The 16,765-nt window shown below is 48.5% G+C and overlaps 1 protein-coding gene across 6 annotated transcripts in view; it reads left to right on the forward strand.

Moving 5' to 3' along the window:
- The window catches only part of CPT1A (carnitine palmitoyltransferase 1A), an 80,801-nt gene that overhangs the window by 26,678 nt on the left and 37,358 nt on the right, over window positions 1-16,765 (forward strand). For all 6 annotated transcript variants that reach the window (XM_032282547.1, XM_032282551.1, XM_032282548.1 and 3 more), the window contains 4 exons: window positions 1,798-1,937; window positions 7,841-8,012; window positions 13,408-13,509; window positions 16,607-16,744. In XM_032282547.1, the coding sequence (XP_032138438.1) occupies window positions 1,798-1,937; window positions 7,841-8,012; window positions 13,408-13,509; window positions 16,607-16,744 (552 nt within the window). The remainder of the gene's footprint in view (window positions 1-1,797; window positions 1,938-7,840; window positions 8,013-13,407; window positions 13,510-16,606; window positions 16,745-16,765) is intronic.

A 16,765-nucleotide genomic window follows, 5' to 3' on the forward strand; every position in this document is an offset into this window, starting at 1 on the left:
AAACATGCAAACTAGATGAAAGGTCATCAAGTTGAAAGTGGATGCCCCCCTGCCCCCCTGCCCCCCAGCCCCAGGGGTAGCTTAGTTCAGTCTGTGGACTTCCCAGTGCCCCTCTCCGAGGGCAGCACTAAAGTGGGCCACTGAGAAAGGCCTGAGCTCCAGAGCAGGTGGCAGCAGGGACCGCGGAGAGGCAGGTGGGTCCCTGGCAGCCAGCATAGCTGCACAGGGGTCCCTGGGGCTCAGCCGGTGGGTTCTTGGGCCCAGATAAATAAGCCACTAGCGTGACATCCAGTCTCCCTGGCCTGGTCACCGGTGTGGTCCACCGTGGTGGAGGAGGCGCTGCTACGGGGAGCGCTAAGCGGAACAGCTGGACTTGCTGAGAGCTGCATTTTTCTACCCTGGAATCTGGAAAGATAGAAACATGGATGCAGAGGCTTGGCCATCATATTCAACCCAATGCGAATGCCCTCCCGTTCCCTCCCTTCCCCTCCCCTTCCCTCCCCTCCCATCCCCTTCTCTCCCCTCCCCTCCCCTTCTCTCCCCTCCCCTCCCTTTCTCTCCCCTCCCCTCCCCTTTCCTTTTTGAGACAGGGGACAGGGTTGCTCAGGGTAGAGTGCAGTGGTACGATCATCACTCACTATAGCCTCAACCTCTTGGGCTTAGGTGATCCTCCTGTCTCATCCTCCCAAGTAGCTGGGACCTTAGATGCACACCACCATGCCTGGCTAATTTTTTTTTTTTTTTGAGACGGAGCCTCACTCTGTCACCCAGGTTGGAGTGCAGTGGCGTGATCTCAGCTCACTGCGACCCCTGCCTCCCGGGGTCAAGTGATTCTTCTGCCTCAGCCTCCCAAGTAGCTGAGACTACCACCATGCCCAGCTATTTTTTGTATTTTTAGTAGAGACAGGATTTCACCATGTTGGCCAGGCTGGTTTCGAACTCCTCACCTCAAGTGATCCACCAGCCTCGGCCTCCCAAAGTGCTGGAATTACAGGTGTGAGCCACTGGGCCTGTCCTGCTTTAGTCATTTTTAATCCATTATCTTGTTCAAATCAAAATCTTATTAGGATGCTTTAGTAAGAATTTTTTTAAATTGGAGTTGTCAAACATACACAAGAGTGAAGAAGATCCATTAATGATCCCACCGTTCCCTTCCTTGTTTCAACCAATTTTGTTTGACATAATCCATTTTTTTTTTTTTTTTGGCTGGAGTATTTTATAGCAAATTCTTGACATGGAGTGATACCTAGGCACGGTGGCTCATGCCTGTAATCCTAGCACTTTGGGTGGCCAAGGTGGGTGGATCACCTGAGGTCAGGAGATCGAGACCAGCCTGATCAAATGGTGAAACCTCATCTCTAAAAAACAAACAAAGAAAGACATGGAGTGAGGTCTCCTGTGAAATCTTCAGGGTGCAGCAGCCTTCTGACACAGACGGCAGGAGGAGCAGTTTTGGAGCTGGGGTCTCAGCACATTCTAGACAGTAGCAGGCTGGGCAGGGGACTTCATGGTGGCTCAGTGGCATCCTTCACCAGCTAAACTCGTGCCTGAGCTGATTCTCATGGCCTGGGGTGTCCACTCGGGGAAGGTTTCAGGGTGAGTTTTGGCTCAGAAGCACAGGAAGAGAGGAAACTGGAACTGCCACAGGCTGTAAACTCTGTGTGGGGTGTGGTGTCTTAGCACACACCCTCTCCTCACTGCCTGGCGTCTCAGCATCCCTGTTGCTGGGGCTATGGAGCGTCGTTGCCCTGGGGGCTGTGCGGGGACACCGCTCACGGCCCATGTGTCTGTCTTTAGAACGGCATCATCACTGGCGTGTTTCCAGCGAGCCCCTCCAGTTGGCTTATCGTGGTGGTGGGCGTGATGACAACGATGTACGCCAAGATCGACCCCTCATTAGGAATAATTGCAAAAATCAATCGGACCCTGGAAAGGACGTAAGTAACCCTGTGAAATCTCCAGTTGTCTGGGAAGTTACCAATTTTGGTTTTTTTTTGTTTTTTGTTTTTTGTTTTGAGACAGAGCCTCTCTCTGTCACCCAGGCTGGAGTGCAGTGACGCGACCTCGGCTCACTGCAGCCTCTGTCTCCCGGTTCAAGCAATTCCCTGCTTCAGCCTCATGAGTAGCTGGGGTTACAGATGCCCCCCCACCACGCCAGGCTAATTTTTATATTTTTAGTAGAGACAGGGTTTCACCATCTTGGCCAGCCTGGTCTTGAACTCCTGACCTCGTGATCCATCTACCTCAGCCTCCCAAAGTGCTAGGATTACAGATGTGAGCCACCACGCCCACCCGGAAGTTACTGATTTTGTTGCTGTTTTTATGCCTCTTCAATTGTGGTGATTGTCACTGTCCTGGGTCTGATGTGAAGCCTTGATGCTGTTCTCACATCAGCTTTCTTCCCGTTTCCTGGGTGGCGTTAAGGTCCCCTAGGAGTCTGCGGTCCCCTGTGGCCCTTCCTCTGAAGACCAGGGTGAGAAGAGTGGTCGTGGTCCTGGGGCACCCCTCAGAAGGTGTCAGGGCCCGGGGGGTAGCCAACAGTGACAGTGCCCTTAGCCCGGACGGTGGGGCTCTGACACGGAATTTCTGCTCGGGGTTGATCCCAGTGTGGTCATTTCTTTGTACTTGGAGTCAGTTCATCCCAGAGTTCTGCGACCCTTGAACGGACTGCTGTAGGGTCCTCTGCAGGGACCTCACCCACTTAGCTCTCTGTCAGGCTGGTTTAGAAATCTCCAGGGGACCTCCCCCATCACTCCCACCCCTAGGGGTTTAGATTTTCCTGGGGGTTTGAAAGCAGGCTCTCTTGCTACCAAGACATAAGGCCCAGAGACACCTTAGGTAACATTCAGCACATGTTCTTTTTCTTCCTTTTTTTTTTTTTTTTTTTGAGATGGAGTCTCGTTCTGTTGTCAGGTTGAAGTGCAGTGGCACAGTCTCGGCTCACTGCAACCTCTGCCTCTAGAGTTCAAGTGATTCTTCTGCCTCAGCTTCCTGGGATTATAGGCACCTGCCACCATGCCCGGCTAACCTTTTTCTTCCTTTGTTGAGATGGAGTCTTGTTCTGTCTCTAGGCTGATGTGCAGTGGTGCAGTCTCGGCTCACTGCAACCTCCCTCTCCTGGTTCAAGCGGTTCTCCCTGCCTCAGCCTCCGGAGTAGCGGGGATTACAGGCACGTGCCACCACGCCCAGCTAATTTTTGTATTTTTAGTAGATACGGGGTTTCGCCATGTTGGCCAGGATGGTCTCCATCTGCTGACCTCATGATCCGACCACCTTGGCCTCCTGAAATGTTGGGATTACAGGCGTGAGCCACTGGGCCTGGCTATTTTTTTTCCAAATACCTGCTGGCTGTTGATAGCACAGATGTATTGCACACCTGTGATGTCCGTTTTTCCATCCAGTTCTGGAAATGGCCCAGACTCCTATCTAGGAAGGTCAGACCCTGCACTGCAGTGACCTCTCATTAGGGTCCCCTTTACCAGTGAGGAAGCATTCAGACAGGTGCAAGTGTCTGCCCGAGTCACAGGAAGAGGGACCTGGGAAGCTGGAATTTAAACCCAGCTCTGCCCAGCTCTGAAATCTGTGCTTTCTTCAATGTACCCCTGAGGTCCCCCATCCCCTGTCCCAGAAACTTCCATGAGACAAATGCAAGTGAACACTGCTGCTTTATCACCATTTGAGCCTCCAGACGGTGGAACGCAGGGAGACTCAGTTTCCCTGTGCAGCTGTGACCCTTGCACTTGGACACACATTTTACTTTCCGGTCCGAAAGCTCCACGGTGTCTCAGAAGGATCCCTGCTGCCCTTGCCAGGCGTTTGGTTCGATTTCTGTGCTGCTTGTTTGCCCCAGTGGCATTTTTGGTCTAGAGGAATAATAACCCCCAACTCTTCCTAATTGGGCTTTGTTTTGGGGGCTAGGAGTTGCAGGTGGAAGGCACAATGTTGGGGTCAGGGCTCAGCTAGAGAAACGAAGCTCTGGATCTTTAGAGTCACGCCTTCCAGGTTGTTTGCATGCAAATATTGTTTGATCAGAAACAAATCAGAAAATAAACCGGCAGAAAAAGTGACATAAACGAAAACTCACTCACTTAATGGCTGACTCTGGTGTTTTTGGGTGGGGGGCAGATGGAGTTTTTGCTCCGTTGCCTAGGCTGGAGTGCAGTGGCGCGATCTCAGCTCACTGCAACCTCCGCCTCCTGGGTTCAAGCGATTCTCTTGACTCAGCCTCCCAAGTAGCTGGGACTACAGGTACCCACCACCATGCCCGGCTAATTTTTGTATTTTTCATAGAGATGAGGTTTCTCCATGTTGACCAGGTTGGTCTCACACTATTGAGCTCCGGTGATCCACCCGCCTCAGCCTCCTGAAGTGCCAGGATTAATAGATGTGAGCCACCATGCCCGGCCTTGATTCTGATGACTAGAAATAAAAGATTAAGCAGATTAATGGTCTGAATCTTCCAAGGGCAGCTTGAGCAGGTGCCCTGATTCCTGAACCCCTTTTTGCAAAGTGTCTGCAGAGGACCCCTCCATACCCCGTTCCTTCTCCAGGAAGCCCCCAGACCCTCCAGAGTCATTGAGAATGCAGCTGAGTGCTTGCAACCTTGAGGTGGCTCAGGCATCTATAAGTGTCTGCAAGAGACAGAATGAAAGTTCCCAGTCATTTTATAAGCATGCCTGGCCAGGATGCCTGCCAGGTTCCTTGTCTGCCTGGGAACTGCTGTCATTGTTGTCACTCAGAAAGCAGTTGGCAGACCTGGGCCCTCGGGCAAGCCTGGCTGCTCCCTTCCTTGAGGTCGCAGCAGCCGCAGGGCTACAGTGGACAGCTGCCTCCAAGCCTTGTGTATGCAGCTCTTCCTATGGACTTTTTGTTCTCTTGTGGGGTTAATGAATAATGAAGATTTTTTTTGGAGCTGAGTCTCGCTCTGTCCCCCAGGCTGGAGTGTAATGGCACGATCTCAGCTCACTGCAACCTCCGCCTCCCAGGTTCAAGCAATTCTCCTGCCTCAGCCTCCCGAGTAGCTAGGATTATTGGCACATGCTGCCACGCCTGGCTACTGTATTTTGTATTTTTAGTAGAGACGGGGTTTCATCGTGTTGCCCAGGCTGGTCTCAAGCTCCTGAGCTCAGGCAGTCCACGTGCCTCGGGCTCCCAAGTGCTAGGACTTTTTTTTTTTTTTTCTTATTGAGATAGAATCTCACTCTGTCGCCCAGGCTGGAGTGCTGTGGTGGGATCTCGGCTCACTGCAACCTCCTCCTCCCAGGGTCACGTGATTTTCTTGCCTCAGCCTCTTGAGTACCTAGGACTACAGGCACGCACCGCCATGGCCAACCAATTTTTACAGTTTTGGTAGAGACAGGGTTTCACCATGTTGGCCAAGCTGGTCTTGAACTCCTGACCTCAAGTGATCCACCCGCCTCATCCTCCCAGAGTGCTGGGATTACAGGCATGAGCCAGTGTGCCTGGCCCAGATCTTTAATGTACTCTCTAGTGTAGGCTCCCTCTTAAAACTGGATTATATTTAGAAGTGTTGACTATTTAAAGCCTGTAATAATCTGTGTCTCTGTAAGATTTGTTTCTTTGTCCCTCTTAAACCTATTTTGGTAAACTGGGCCATGCCTGGCCTAAATTTAGAAAGGCGGGGTTAAAGGCCAGTGTCTTCAAGCTTCATGGGCCAATCCAGAGCGGCCGTCCTGGAGGGGACTGCAGTGTTCCTGGGCTGCTGCCTTCAGCCGTGGAGTCAGGCTGGGCGTGGGGTCCTGTAATCCCGGCACTTTGGGAGGCCAAGGCATGAGGATTGCTTGAGCCTAGGAGTTCAGGATCAGCCTGGGCAACATAGTGAGACCCCCATCTCTTAAAAAAAAAGAAAAAAAGTGGAGTCATACATGTCATGTGAGGTTTGTCCCTAAGTCTGTCCCCAACAGACTCGTAAGGAGCATGTTCTTTCAAAGAAAGCTTTTTGCTGACGTTTTTATCTAAGTGCCTATGTGTCTATATTTTTAAAAATCTCAAATGTGTCATTTATTTGTTTATGCTAAAATACTTCTTTATTTTTGTAAATCAGGTAAGTATATAGATCTTTTTCCTTTGGTAATCTAAAATGTAGATTATCTAAAAGATAGCTTCTTAAATTCCTAAACCCAAGTTCGCTTTTAAGTTAGATGACCAGAAAAGAGCAGATAGGTTTAAAGTAGAGAGTCTAGTTAAACTCGAGTGCTAGATTTAACGGGTTATAGAAAGGTAACACGTTTTGAAGCAAGAGTACTTAACCTTGAAGATAATTTGTTTGTGTCACTTAAATATGATGCAATCTTAAATTAGTGGTTTTCTTTTTTTTATTTCTTATTTTGAATCATTTTGTTTTCTTTTTTAAATCTTATTTTTGTACTGATGGGGTTTGGCCATGTTGCCCAGGCTGGTCTTGAACTCCTGGCTTCAAGTGATCCACCCATCATGGCTTCCTAAAGTGTTAGGATTATAGACTTGTGCCACTGTGCCTGGCTAAATTAGTGCTTTTCAAATATTGGAGATACCTTTAGGTTATATATATATTGGCGTTTTAATCATTTGAAGCATCGTAAGTAGTTTTTATTTAAAAAATATTTTGCAGTTCCCAAAACAACCGGAACTAAAACAAACCACAAAATAGCTGCTTATCTAGCCAGGCGCAGCGGCTGACACCTGTAACCCCAGCACTTTGGGAGGCCGCAGTGGGCCGATCGCCTGAGGTCAGGAGTTTGAGATCAGCCTGGGCAATATGGTGAGACCTCATCTGTACAAAAAATACAAAAATTAGCCTGGGTGTGGCGGCGCGCACCTGCAATCCCAGCTACTCAGTAGGCCGAGGTGGAAGAATCGCTTGAACCCAGAAGGCGGAGGTTGCAGTGAGCCGAGATTGCACCACTGCACTCCAGCCTGGGTAACAGAATGAGACTCCATCTCAAAAAAAAAAAAAGAGAAAAAGCTGCCTTTCTTCTCATTTTTAAAGTCCCATCTTTACCATTCAATATGCTACTTTCCTTCACAAATAAAAACATTTCCTGTATTTAAGTGGACTATTTACATGACCAGTTTACATGGTCTGTTTCTTTATTCGTGTTAAAGATGCCTAAGTTAAAAACAAGCTCTTTTGAGTTAAATACTGAAGCTAATAGTTATAACAAATGATCTGAGATGACGATTACATCTAAAAGTAAGTTTGAGAGAAAAAAAAATCATAAAGAGTGGAAGAAAGTGGCGCAGAATTTCTTTCGCACCTGGCGGGGAGGCGCAGGTCGGCAGGGCGTGGTGCTCGCAGAGGCTGGGTCCTAGCCTCACTGTCCCCTCTGCTGTTGGTCCTGAGGTCCTGGAGGAAGCTGTATCTTTTTCCAGATGACACAAAGTAGCCCTGGTTGGTTTCGAGGCCAACAAGGAAGATTGAGCTTTGTTTTCTTTTTCAAATTTTATTTCTGTACTGATGGGGTTTGGCCCATGCAGCCCAGGCTGGTCTGGAACTCCTGGACTCAAGTGATCCACCCATCTCGGCCTCCCAGAGTGCTAGGATTATAGACATGCGCCACTGTGCCTGGCCGGGAGAGGCTGAAGGGACTCCAGGAGGAGAGCAGACAGGCCTGCCCCCAGCGCCCAGGTCTGCCAGCTACTTTCAGCATGATTGGTTTCGGGGCAAGGAGGAGAGCCCCGTGAGTGTTTTGAGAGCTCAGTTCCTGCAGGTGCTCTCCCTCTGACTTTCCCAGCTCTACCTGGGCCCTGCAGCACGTGGTGTATGTCGGTGGCATCCGTGGTGTGGGTGGTACCGTGTGGCCACATGCACAGCCTCCCTTGTCTGGGTCTGCCTCCGCAGCGACTGCATGTCCAGCCAGACGAAGAACGTGGTCAGCGGCGTGCTGTTCGGCACCGGGCTGTGGGTGGCCCTCATCGTCACCATGCGCTTCTCCCTGAAAGTGCTGCTGTCATACCACGGGTGGATGTTCGCTGAGCATGGCAAGATGAGTCGCGCCACCAAGATCTGGATGGTAATTGCACGTCCCTCTGGCTGTGGAGTGGGGTGGACGGTTTGGGCTTTGCGATGAAGGACACCCTTGGGGACCTTTTCTCCCTCGATGCTTGGTTGGTGACGTGGACCTCGGCCTCTAATGGCTGGAGAGGTTTGAGTCACCATGATGCAAAAGCGGGGGGCCAAAGAGTGCTTCCCTTTTGTGACATGAGTGAGATCTACAGCGCTTTATATTGAGGTCTCCTGGGTCTGTAGTTCAGGTCATTCATCATATGGAAGTGCTGTCTGTCCAGTTCTTTGTAGCATTCTTGACTCACTTGTTGTCAGGCATTAAATGGTTACCTTAGCTCACCCCTCTGGCAGGCTCCCGTGACTCAGACTTAGCTTCCGGAATGTTCCCTCGGCTTGCTTTGGCCCTTAGCCCAAGGGTTCCTTATTTAAGGTAATGGCTTTGCCATGTATGTGGATGCTTGTCCAAATTTCATGATTTAAATGTTTTTTTTTCTTTTTCTTTTTTATTTTGTTTTATTTATTTATTTTTCGAGACAGAGTTTTGCGTTTGTTGCCCAGGCTGAAGTGCAATGGCGTGATCTCAGCTCACTGTCACCTCCGTTTCCCGGGTTCAAGCAATTATCCTGCCTCTACCTCCCAAGTTGCTGGGTCAGTAGGCACGCACCACCACGCTCAGATAATTCTGTATTTTTAGTAGAGACGGGGTTTCAACGTGTTGGTCAGGCTGGTCTTGCACTCCTGACTTCAGGTGATCCACCCACCTCGGCCTCCCAAAGTGCTGGGATTATAGGCATGAACCACCCCGCATGGCTTTGTTTGTTTGTTTGTTTGTTTTGAGACAGGGTCTTGCTCTGTTGCCCAGGCTGGAGTGCAGTGGCACAATCACGGCTCACTGCAGCCTCGACCTCCTGGGCTCAAGTGATTTTTGCCACTTCAGACTCCCAAGTAGCTGGGACTATTGGCACACACCACCATGCCTGGCTAATTTTTGCGTTTTTCTTTTCTTTTTTTTTTTTAATTTTTTTTTAGAGATGGGGTTTCACCAAGATGGCCAGGCTGGTCTTGAACTCCTGACTTCAGGTGATCCACCCACCTCAGCCTCCCAAAGTGCTAGGATTACAGGCATGAGCCACTGCGCCTGGCCAATTTTTGCATTTTTCAATAGAGATGGGGTTTCGCCATGTTGGACAGGCTGGTCTCAAACTCCTGAGCTCAAGAGATCTGCCCACCTCAGCCTCCCAAAGTATTGGGATTACAGGCGTGAGCCATCACACCTGGCCTCCATTTCAATGTTTTTATGGGGGCCAGGCACAGTGGCTCCTGCCTGTAATCCTAGTACTTCTGGAGGCGAAGCTGGATGAACCACTTGAGCTCAGGAGCTAGAGAGCAGCCTAGGCAACATGGCGAAGCCCCGTCTCTACTAAAAATACAAAAATTAGCCAGGCAAATTAGCCAGGCATGGTGGTGCATGCCTGTAATCCTGGCTGCTCGAGGGGCTGAGGTGGGAGGATCACTTGAGCCCAGGAGGTCAAGTCTGCAGTGAGCTGTGATTATGCCCCTGCACTCCAACCTGGGCAACAGAGCCAGACCCTGTCTCAAAATATGTATATTTGTGTATGTATATATATATGTATATATCTAAGCCCATAAATATATGTGTGTATATGTATATTTATTTACACATGTCCAGCCCCAGAGACCCAGGTTGGGCTTGAGGTGCTGAGCAAAGCCCAAGGCCCAGGGCCATGACTACACTGGGCGGATGGCCAGTGTATATACATATATATACACACACATATATGTGTATGTTTATGTACGTATACACACACACACGTATATGTATATGTGTATGTACTTATATACACACACACGTATATGTATATGTGTATGTACGTATATACACACACGTATATGTATATGTGTATTACGTATATACACACGTATATGTATATGTGTATGTACGTATATACACACACACGTATATGTATATGTGTATGTACTTATATACACACACACGTATATGTATATGTGTATTACGTATATACACACACGTATATGTATATGTGTATGTACGTATATACACACATGTATATGTATATGTGTATGTACTTATATACACACACACGTATATGTATATGTGTATTACGTATATACACACACATATATGTATATGTGTATTACGTATATACACACACACGTATATGTATATGTGTATTACGTATATACACACACGTATATGTATATGTGTATGTATGTGTGTACACACACGTATATGTATATGTGTATGTACGTGTATACACACACGTATATGTATATGTGTATGTACGTGTATACACACACGTATATGTATATGTGTATGTATGTGTATACACACACACGTATATGTATATGTGTATTACGTATATACACACGTATATGTATATGTGTATGTACGTGTATACACACACACGTGTATATATATGTATGTACGTGTATACATACACATATATGTATATGTGTATTACGTATACACACACACGTATATGTGTATGTGTATTACGGATATACACACACGTATATGTATATGTGTATGTACATGTATACACACACGTATATGTATATGTGTATGTACGTATATATACACACACGTATATGTATGTGTGTATGTACGTATATACACACACGTATATGTATTTGTGAATGTACGTATATACACACACGTATATGTATTTGTGAATGTACATATATACACACACGTATATGTATATGTGAATGTACGTATATACACACACGTATATGTATATGTGTATGTATGTATATACACACACGTATATGTATATGTGTATTACGTATATACACACACGTATATGTACATGTGTATGTACGTGTATACACACACGTATATGTATATGTGTATGTACTTATATACACACACGTATATATGTGTGTATATATGTATATACACGTATATGTATTTGTGAGTGTACGTGTATGTACACACACGTATGTGTATGTGTGTACGTGTATACACACACGTATGTGTATATGTGTGTACGTGTATACACACATATATGTATATGTGTGTGTACGTGTATACGCACACGTATGTGTATGTGTGTGTACGTGTATACACACGTATGTGTATATGTGTGTGTACGTGTATATACACACGTATATGTATATGTGTGTGTACGTGTATATACACATGTATGTGTATATGTGTATGTACACATATATACACACACATATATTTATGGGCTTAGGTGTTCTGAAAATAAACCCTCCAATGTGGGCATCATCTCTGAACTTTTGAGGCCCCCCCGGGGGGCTCAGACCCCTGTGACCCCTGCAGGCCCCCAAGCTGGCGTGTGCCCTGTGTGCCATCTGCCCAGTGTATGGGCTTCGCTCAGCACCTCAAGCCCAACCTGGGTCTCTGGGGCTGGACATGTGTAAAGAAATGTCTGCTTTTTTCGCCCGTCTTGCCAAGTGGTCTAAATGGTTCTAATGGACCAAGTAATCATGAGAAAATTTTCTGCAGAATCTTTCTTGAATGGGGCTGTTCCATGGCTCTGCCAGTGTGTATGAAGCCGTGTGTCTGCTTTGCTTTCTCGTCTGCCCTGACCTTGGCTCTGGGACTCTTCTGTTCAGTCGCCTTGGGGTGGTCCCGCAGTGGTACCTGCCTGGGCTGGGCTGCTGTCCCAACCTCTAGGGAGCCTGCTTGTGAGGGAAGCGAGGGAGTCACCGAAGTGCCCAACATACACCCAGGCTCTGCTCTTTCCCAAACACATTTTTTTTTTTTTTTTGAGATAGAGTCTCACTCTGTTGCCCAGGCTGGGATGCAGTGGTGCGATTTCAGCTCCTCCGCCTCCTGGGTTCAGGTCATTCTCCCACCTCAGCCTCCTGAGTAGCTGGGACCACAGGCACACACCACCACGCCTGGCTAATTTTTTGTATTTTTAATAGAGATGAGGTTTTACCATGCTGGCCAGGATGGTATCGATCTCCTGACTGAATGATCTACCTGAGTCGGCCTACCAAAGTGCTGGAATTATAGGTGTGAGCCACCGCACCCAGCCCAATTTTTTTTTTTTTTAATTTGAGACAGCATCTTGCTCTGTCACCCAGGCTGGAGTGCAGTGGTGCAATCTCAGCTTATTGCAACCTCTGCCTCCTGGGCTCAAGTAATCCTCTCACCTCAGCCTCCAGAGTAGCTGGGACCACAGGCGCATACCACCACGCCCAGATAATTTTTTGTATTTTTAATAGAGATGGGGTTTCGCCATGTTGGCTCCGTGGTCTTGAGCTCCTGGGCTCGGGCGATCCACCCTCCTCGGCCTCCCGAAGTGCTGGGAGTACACGTGTGAGCCACTGCGTCTGGCCAATTTTTTTTCTACCATTTGGATGTAAAATTTCTGATTTGTAGAGAAGCAGAATTTAGCACCTAGAAGACTTGGGTGGCTTCCACGATTGGCAAAGCTGGCTAAAGGGCATGCCCTCCGGTGGGTTCGAAGCCGAGGTTCAGCTGAGTCCCAACCCTTCCGCACCAGACTCCTCTCCAGGGCCGAACACTTCCTTTGTTTTGGTTGGCATTGAGGTGACTGGTTATTATCAGGCTTGATCATCCAGCCTAAAACCAAGGGCCACAAATGTGCCCTCCGGGAGGCTTGGCAGGAACTGGAAGAAAGACACTGCTTTCCCTGGGCTTGGCTCAGGGGCAGGCACTTAGGGCCAGCTCCCTGTTCCTGGAGCCAATCCTGAAATGACGGGCCTTGCAAAAGGAGGTGGGATGAGACTTACCTTAGCTGCAGAAGCACAGTCAGGGGCCTGGCCAGCCACGACGCTGGCAGCGGCGTCCCACGGCCTCCATCAGGCTTGGCTGGGATTCCACCCAGTTTTTCTGTTTGTTTGCTTTTGTTTTGCTTTTTGAGATAGGATCTCACTATGTCGCCCAGGCTGGAGTACAGTGGTGTGATCACGGCTCACTGCAGCATCAGACCTCCCAGGCTCAATCAATTAACTTAACTCAGCCTCCCAAACAGCTGGGACATCAGGCACATGCCACCACGCCTGGCTAATTTTTTGCATTTTTTGTAGAGTTGGGGTTTTGCCATATTGCCCAGGTTTTTATTGGCGGTGGGGGGAGGGTTACATGCTTGTTTGCTAGAATCTGTAGGCACGGTGGCAGGTAGAAGATGGACCAGACGAAAAATAAATCAACACAGAAAATCCGTAAGTGGTTGGCACGTTGTGTGCACTGGAAAAGTGGCTTCAGACCCCTTTAACAGAGCCTTGTCTTTGAAAATGTAATTCTCCCATCCAAGTACCAACCAGGCCCGACCCTACTTAGCTTCCAAGATCAGACCAGAACAGGTGTGTTCAGGGTGGTCTGGTGATAGGCTGAAAATATATTTCTCTCCCTTCAGGGTATGGTCAAGCTCTTTTCAGGCCGAAAGCCCATGTTGTACAGCTTCCAGACGTCGCTGCCTCGCCTGCCGGTCCCGGCTGTCAAAGACACTGTGAACAGGGTAGGTGTGGCTTAGGTCTCACGCTGAAACGCCAGGCATCTGTGGATGAAGGCTTCGGTCTTAGTTATGATGAACTAGGCCACCACCATTGGGCCATAGGAGCCTTCAGCCATGCGCCTGGTAGCGTTCTCATAGGAAGTCTTTTTTTTTTTCCTTCCAATGCATCACTGCTGCATCTTAGATGTTTTTTAAAAAGTATTGTGTTTCATAGAGAAACTGCTTGGTGCATTTCTTTAAAGTTTTATTTCATTTTATTTATTATTATTTTAAAGATAGGGTTTCACCATGTTGGCCAGGATGGTCTCCATCTCCTGACCTCATGATCCGCCCACCTCAGCCTCCCAAAGTGCTGAGATTACAGGCGTGAGCCACTGCGCCTGGCCTTATTTTATTTTATTTTTTGAGGGGGACTCTCCCTCTGTTACCCAGGCTGGAGTGCAGTGGCGCAATCTCAGCTCACTGCAACTTCCACCTCCCTGGTTCAAGCGTTCTCCTGCCTCAGCCTCCCAAGTAGCTGGGATTATAGGTGCGTGCCACCACGCCTGGCTAATTTTTGTATTTTTAGTAGAGACAAGATTTCACTATATTGGCCAGGCTGGTCTCGAACTCCTGATCTCAAATGATCCACCCACCTTGGCCTCCCAAAGTGCTAGGATTACAGGCCTGAGGCGCTGCACCTGGCCCTCCCCATCTCTGCTCTTGGCCCAGGCTTGCCAGTCAGGGCTGATGGCGGCCTCTGTTCCACTGGCAGGATGAGGGGAGGGTGAGACGCTCGACCTTCAGTGACCTCCATCTGTGTTGTGTAGCTGAGGGTCCCACTTCAGCACACTCAGAGCATGATTTTCTGCCTCATTCACGGGCACTTTGAATAGGTCTCAAGATACTTGACAGCTGGCCCTTCCGCTTTTCTTTGGAGACAGTCTCACTCTCTCACCCAGGCTGGAAGGCAGTGTCGCCGTCTAGCTCACTGCAGTCTCGAATTCCTGGGCCTGAGTGATCCTCCTGCCTTAGCTTTCCAAGTAGCTGGGACCACAGGTGTGCACCAGTATGCCTGCAACTAGTTTTTTGTAGAGACGGGGCTCTTGCCATGTTGCCCAGGCTGGTCTTGAACTCCTGGGCCCAAGCAGTCCTCCCGGTTCAGCCTCCCAAACTACTGAGGTTACAGGCATGAGCCACCATGCCCAGCCACTGCTGGTCCTTTTAAGGGAGTGGGATCTTACTTTTCAACGTACAGAGAGGGGCCCTAGCAAGATTACTATTGCACTAAGCCTTTATTTTTTTACAGCAGACAACTTGTAGGATTAAAATATTCCATGACAAATTGTGGGGTTGGCAACAGTTTTATGTTTTGTGTGTTGCGGCGGAGAGACGGCATCTCGCCCAGGCTGGAATGCGGTGGTGATCCTGGCTCGCCACAGCTTCGAACGCCTGGGCCCAAGTGATCCTCCCACCTCAACCTTCCAAGTAGCTGGGACCACAGACATGTGTCACTGCCCCCAGCTAATTTTTGTCACTTTTTTGCAGAGACGGGGTTCCACTCTGTTGCCCAGGCTGGTCTTGAACTGGTCAAGTTTGCTTGGGCTCAAGCACTCTTCACACCTCAGCCTCCCAAAGTGCTGGGATTACAGGTGTGACCTACCGCACCTAACCAGTTTTACTTTCTTTTTTTTTGAGACGGAGTCTCGCTCTGTTGCCCAGGCTAGAGTGCAGTGCTAGCTCACTGCAGTCTCGAATTCCTGGGCCTGAGTGATCCTCCTGCTGAACTGGGAGGACTGCTTGGGCCCAGGAGTTCAAGACCAGCCTGGGCAACATGGCAAGAGCCCCGTCTCTATAAAAAACTAGTTGCTAGTAGCACAATCTCGGCTCACTGCAACCTCTGTCTCCCAGGTTGAAGTGATTCTCCTGCCTCAGCCTCCTGAGTAGCTGGGATTACAGGTGCCTGCCACCACGCCCAGCTAATTTTTTGTATTTTAGTAGAGACAGGGTTTCACCGTGTTGCCCAGGCTGGTCTTGAACTTCTAACCTCGTGATCTGCCTGCCTTAGCCTCCCAAAGTGCTGGGATTACAGGTGTGAGCCACTGCGTCCGACCCCGTTTTACTCTCTGTAAGTGCTTGCTTAGGTTTCTTGCAGAAGCTTTTGAGTGTCTTTTTAAAAAATTGCTTTCTGTGTTTTTACCTCTGAGCATTTGTTCAACCAAAGCCGCTCATGGAAAGGGACGAGGTGAGGCAGGGGCTGAAAATCCTGAACCTGGGACCCTGGCCCTGGCCCTGGCCTGGTTCTGTGACCTATTCCAGCCCCTACTTCCCATCCTGTGGCCTCAGCACCTGCCCAGCCCCAGCACCTGGCTCACAGCACGACTCTGCCCTATCTCGTGGTCACCATCACGGGTCATCGAAGCTTCCTTAGGTCAGAGCAGATCTTTTATTAATGGCCAGATAATAGATAAGAGACATTCTTGAAATTTCCTTGTTAATTTTTCTAGTGAACTCTAGAATTTATTTTAAATTCTAAAAATTTAATGGTGATTTTCTTATGATGCAGGATTTGGGGCACTTTAAAAGCTAATAAATGAAGAAAAAGTTTAATTGTTAAATTATCATTACCCCATGACACCATTTAGCCTTGAAGTGAGTTAACCTGTCCAAGGACTGATAAGACCAACTTGGAGGAAGAGTCTAAACTTTTGTTGTTTTAGATAGGGTCGCACACTGTTGCCCAGGCTGCGGTGCAGTGGCGTGATCACGGCTCACTGCAGCCTCGGCCTTCTGGGCTCAAGCAATCCTCCCACCTCAGCCACCCAGGTAGTTGGGACCACAGACATGCACCACCATGCCCAGCTAATTTTTATCTTGTTTTTTTTTTTTGTAGAGATGGGGTGTCACCATGTTGCCTAGGCTGGTCTTGAACTCCTGAGCTCAAGCGATCCACTGGCCTCGGCCTCCCAAACTGCAGGGGTTACAAGCATGAGCCGCCATGCCCAGCCTAAAACGCGTTCAGTGTGTTAGAGCTTTTCCTAAGGCTCAGGTGAGGCAACCGTAGACTTTGATGAATGTCTTTTAACTTGGGTGATTTTTTTTTTTCCCCTGATAATCTCAGTATCTAGAATCTGTGAGGCCTCTCATGAAAGAAGAGGACTTCAAACGGATGACGGCCCTTGCTCACGATTTTGCTGTCAGTCTTGGACCAAGATTACAGTGGTATCTGAAGTTGAAATCCTGGTGGGCTACAAATTACGTAAGTCTGTATACCCAGTTT

Source organism: Sapajus apella, unplaced genomic scaffold (assembly GCF_009761245.1).
Source record: "Sapajus apella isolate SASKATOON/1434 unplaced genomic scaffold, GSC_monkey_1.0 scaffold14, whole genome shotgun sequence".
Taxonomy (NCBI): Eukaryota; Metazoa; Chordata; class Mammalia; order Primates; family Cebidae; genus Sapajus; species Sapajus apella.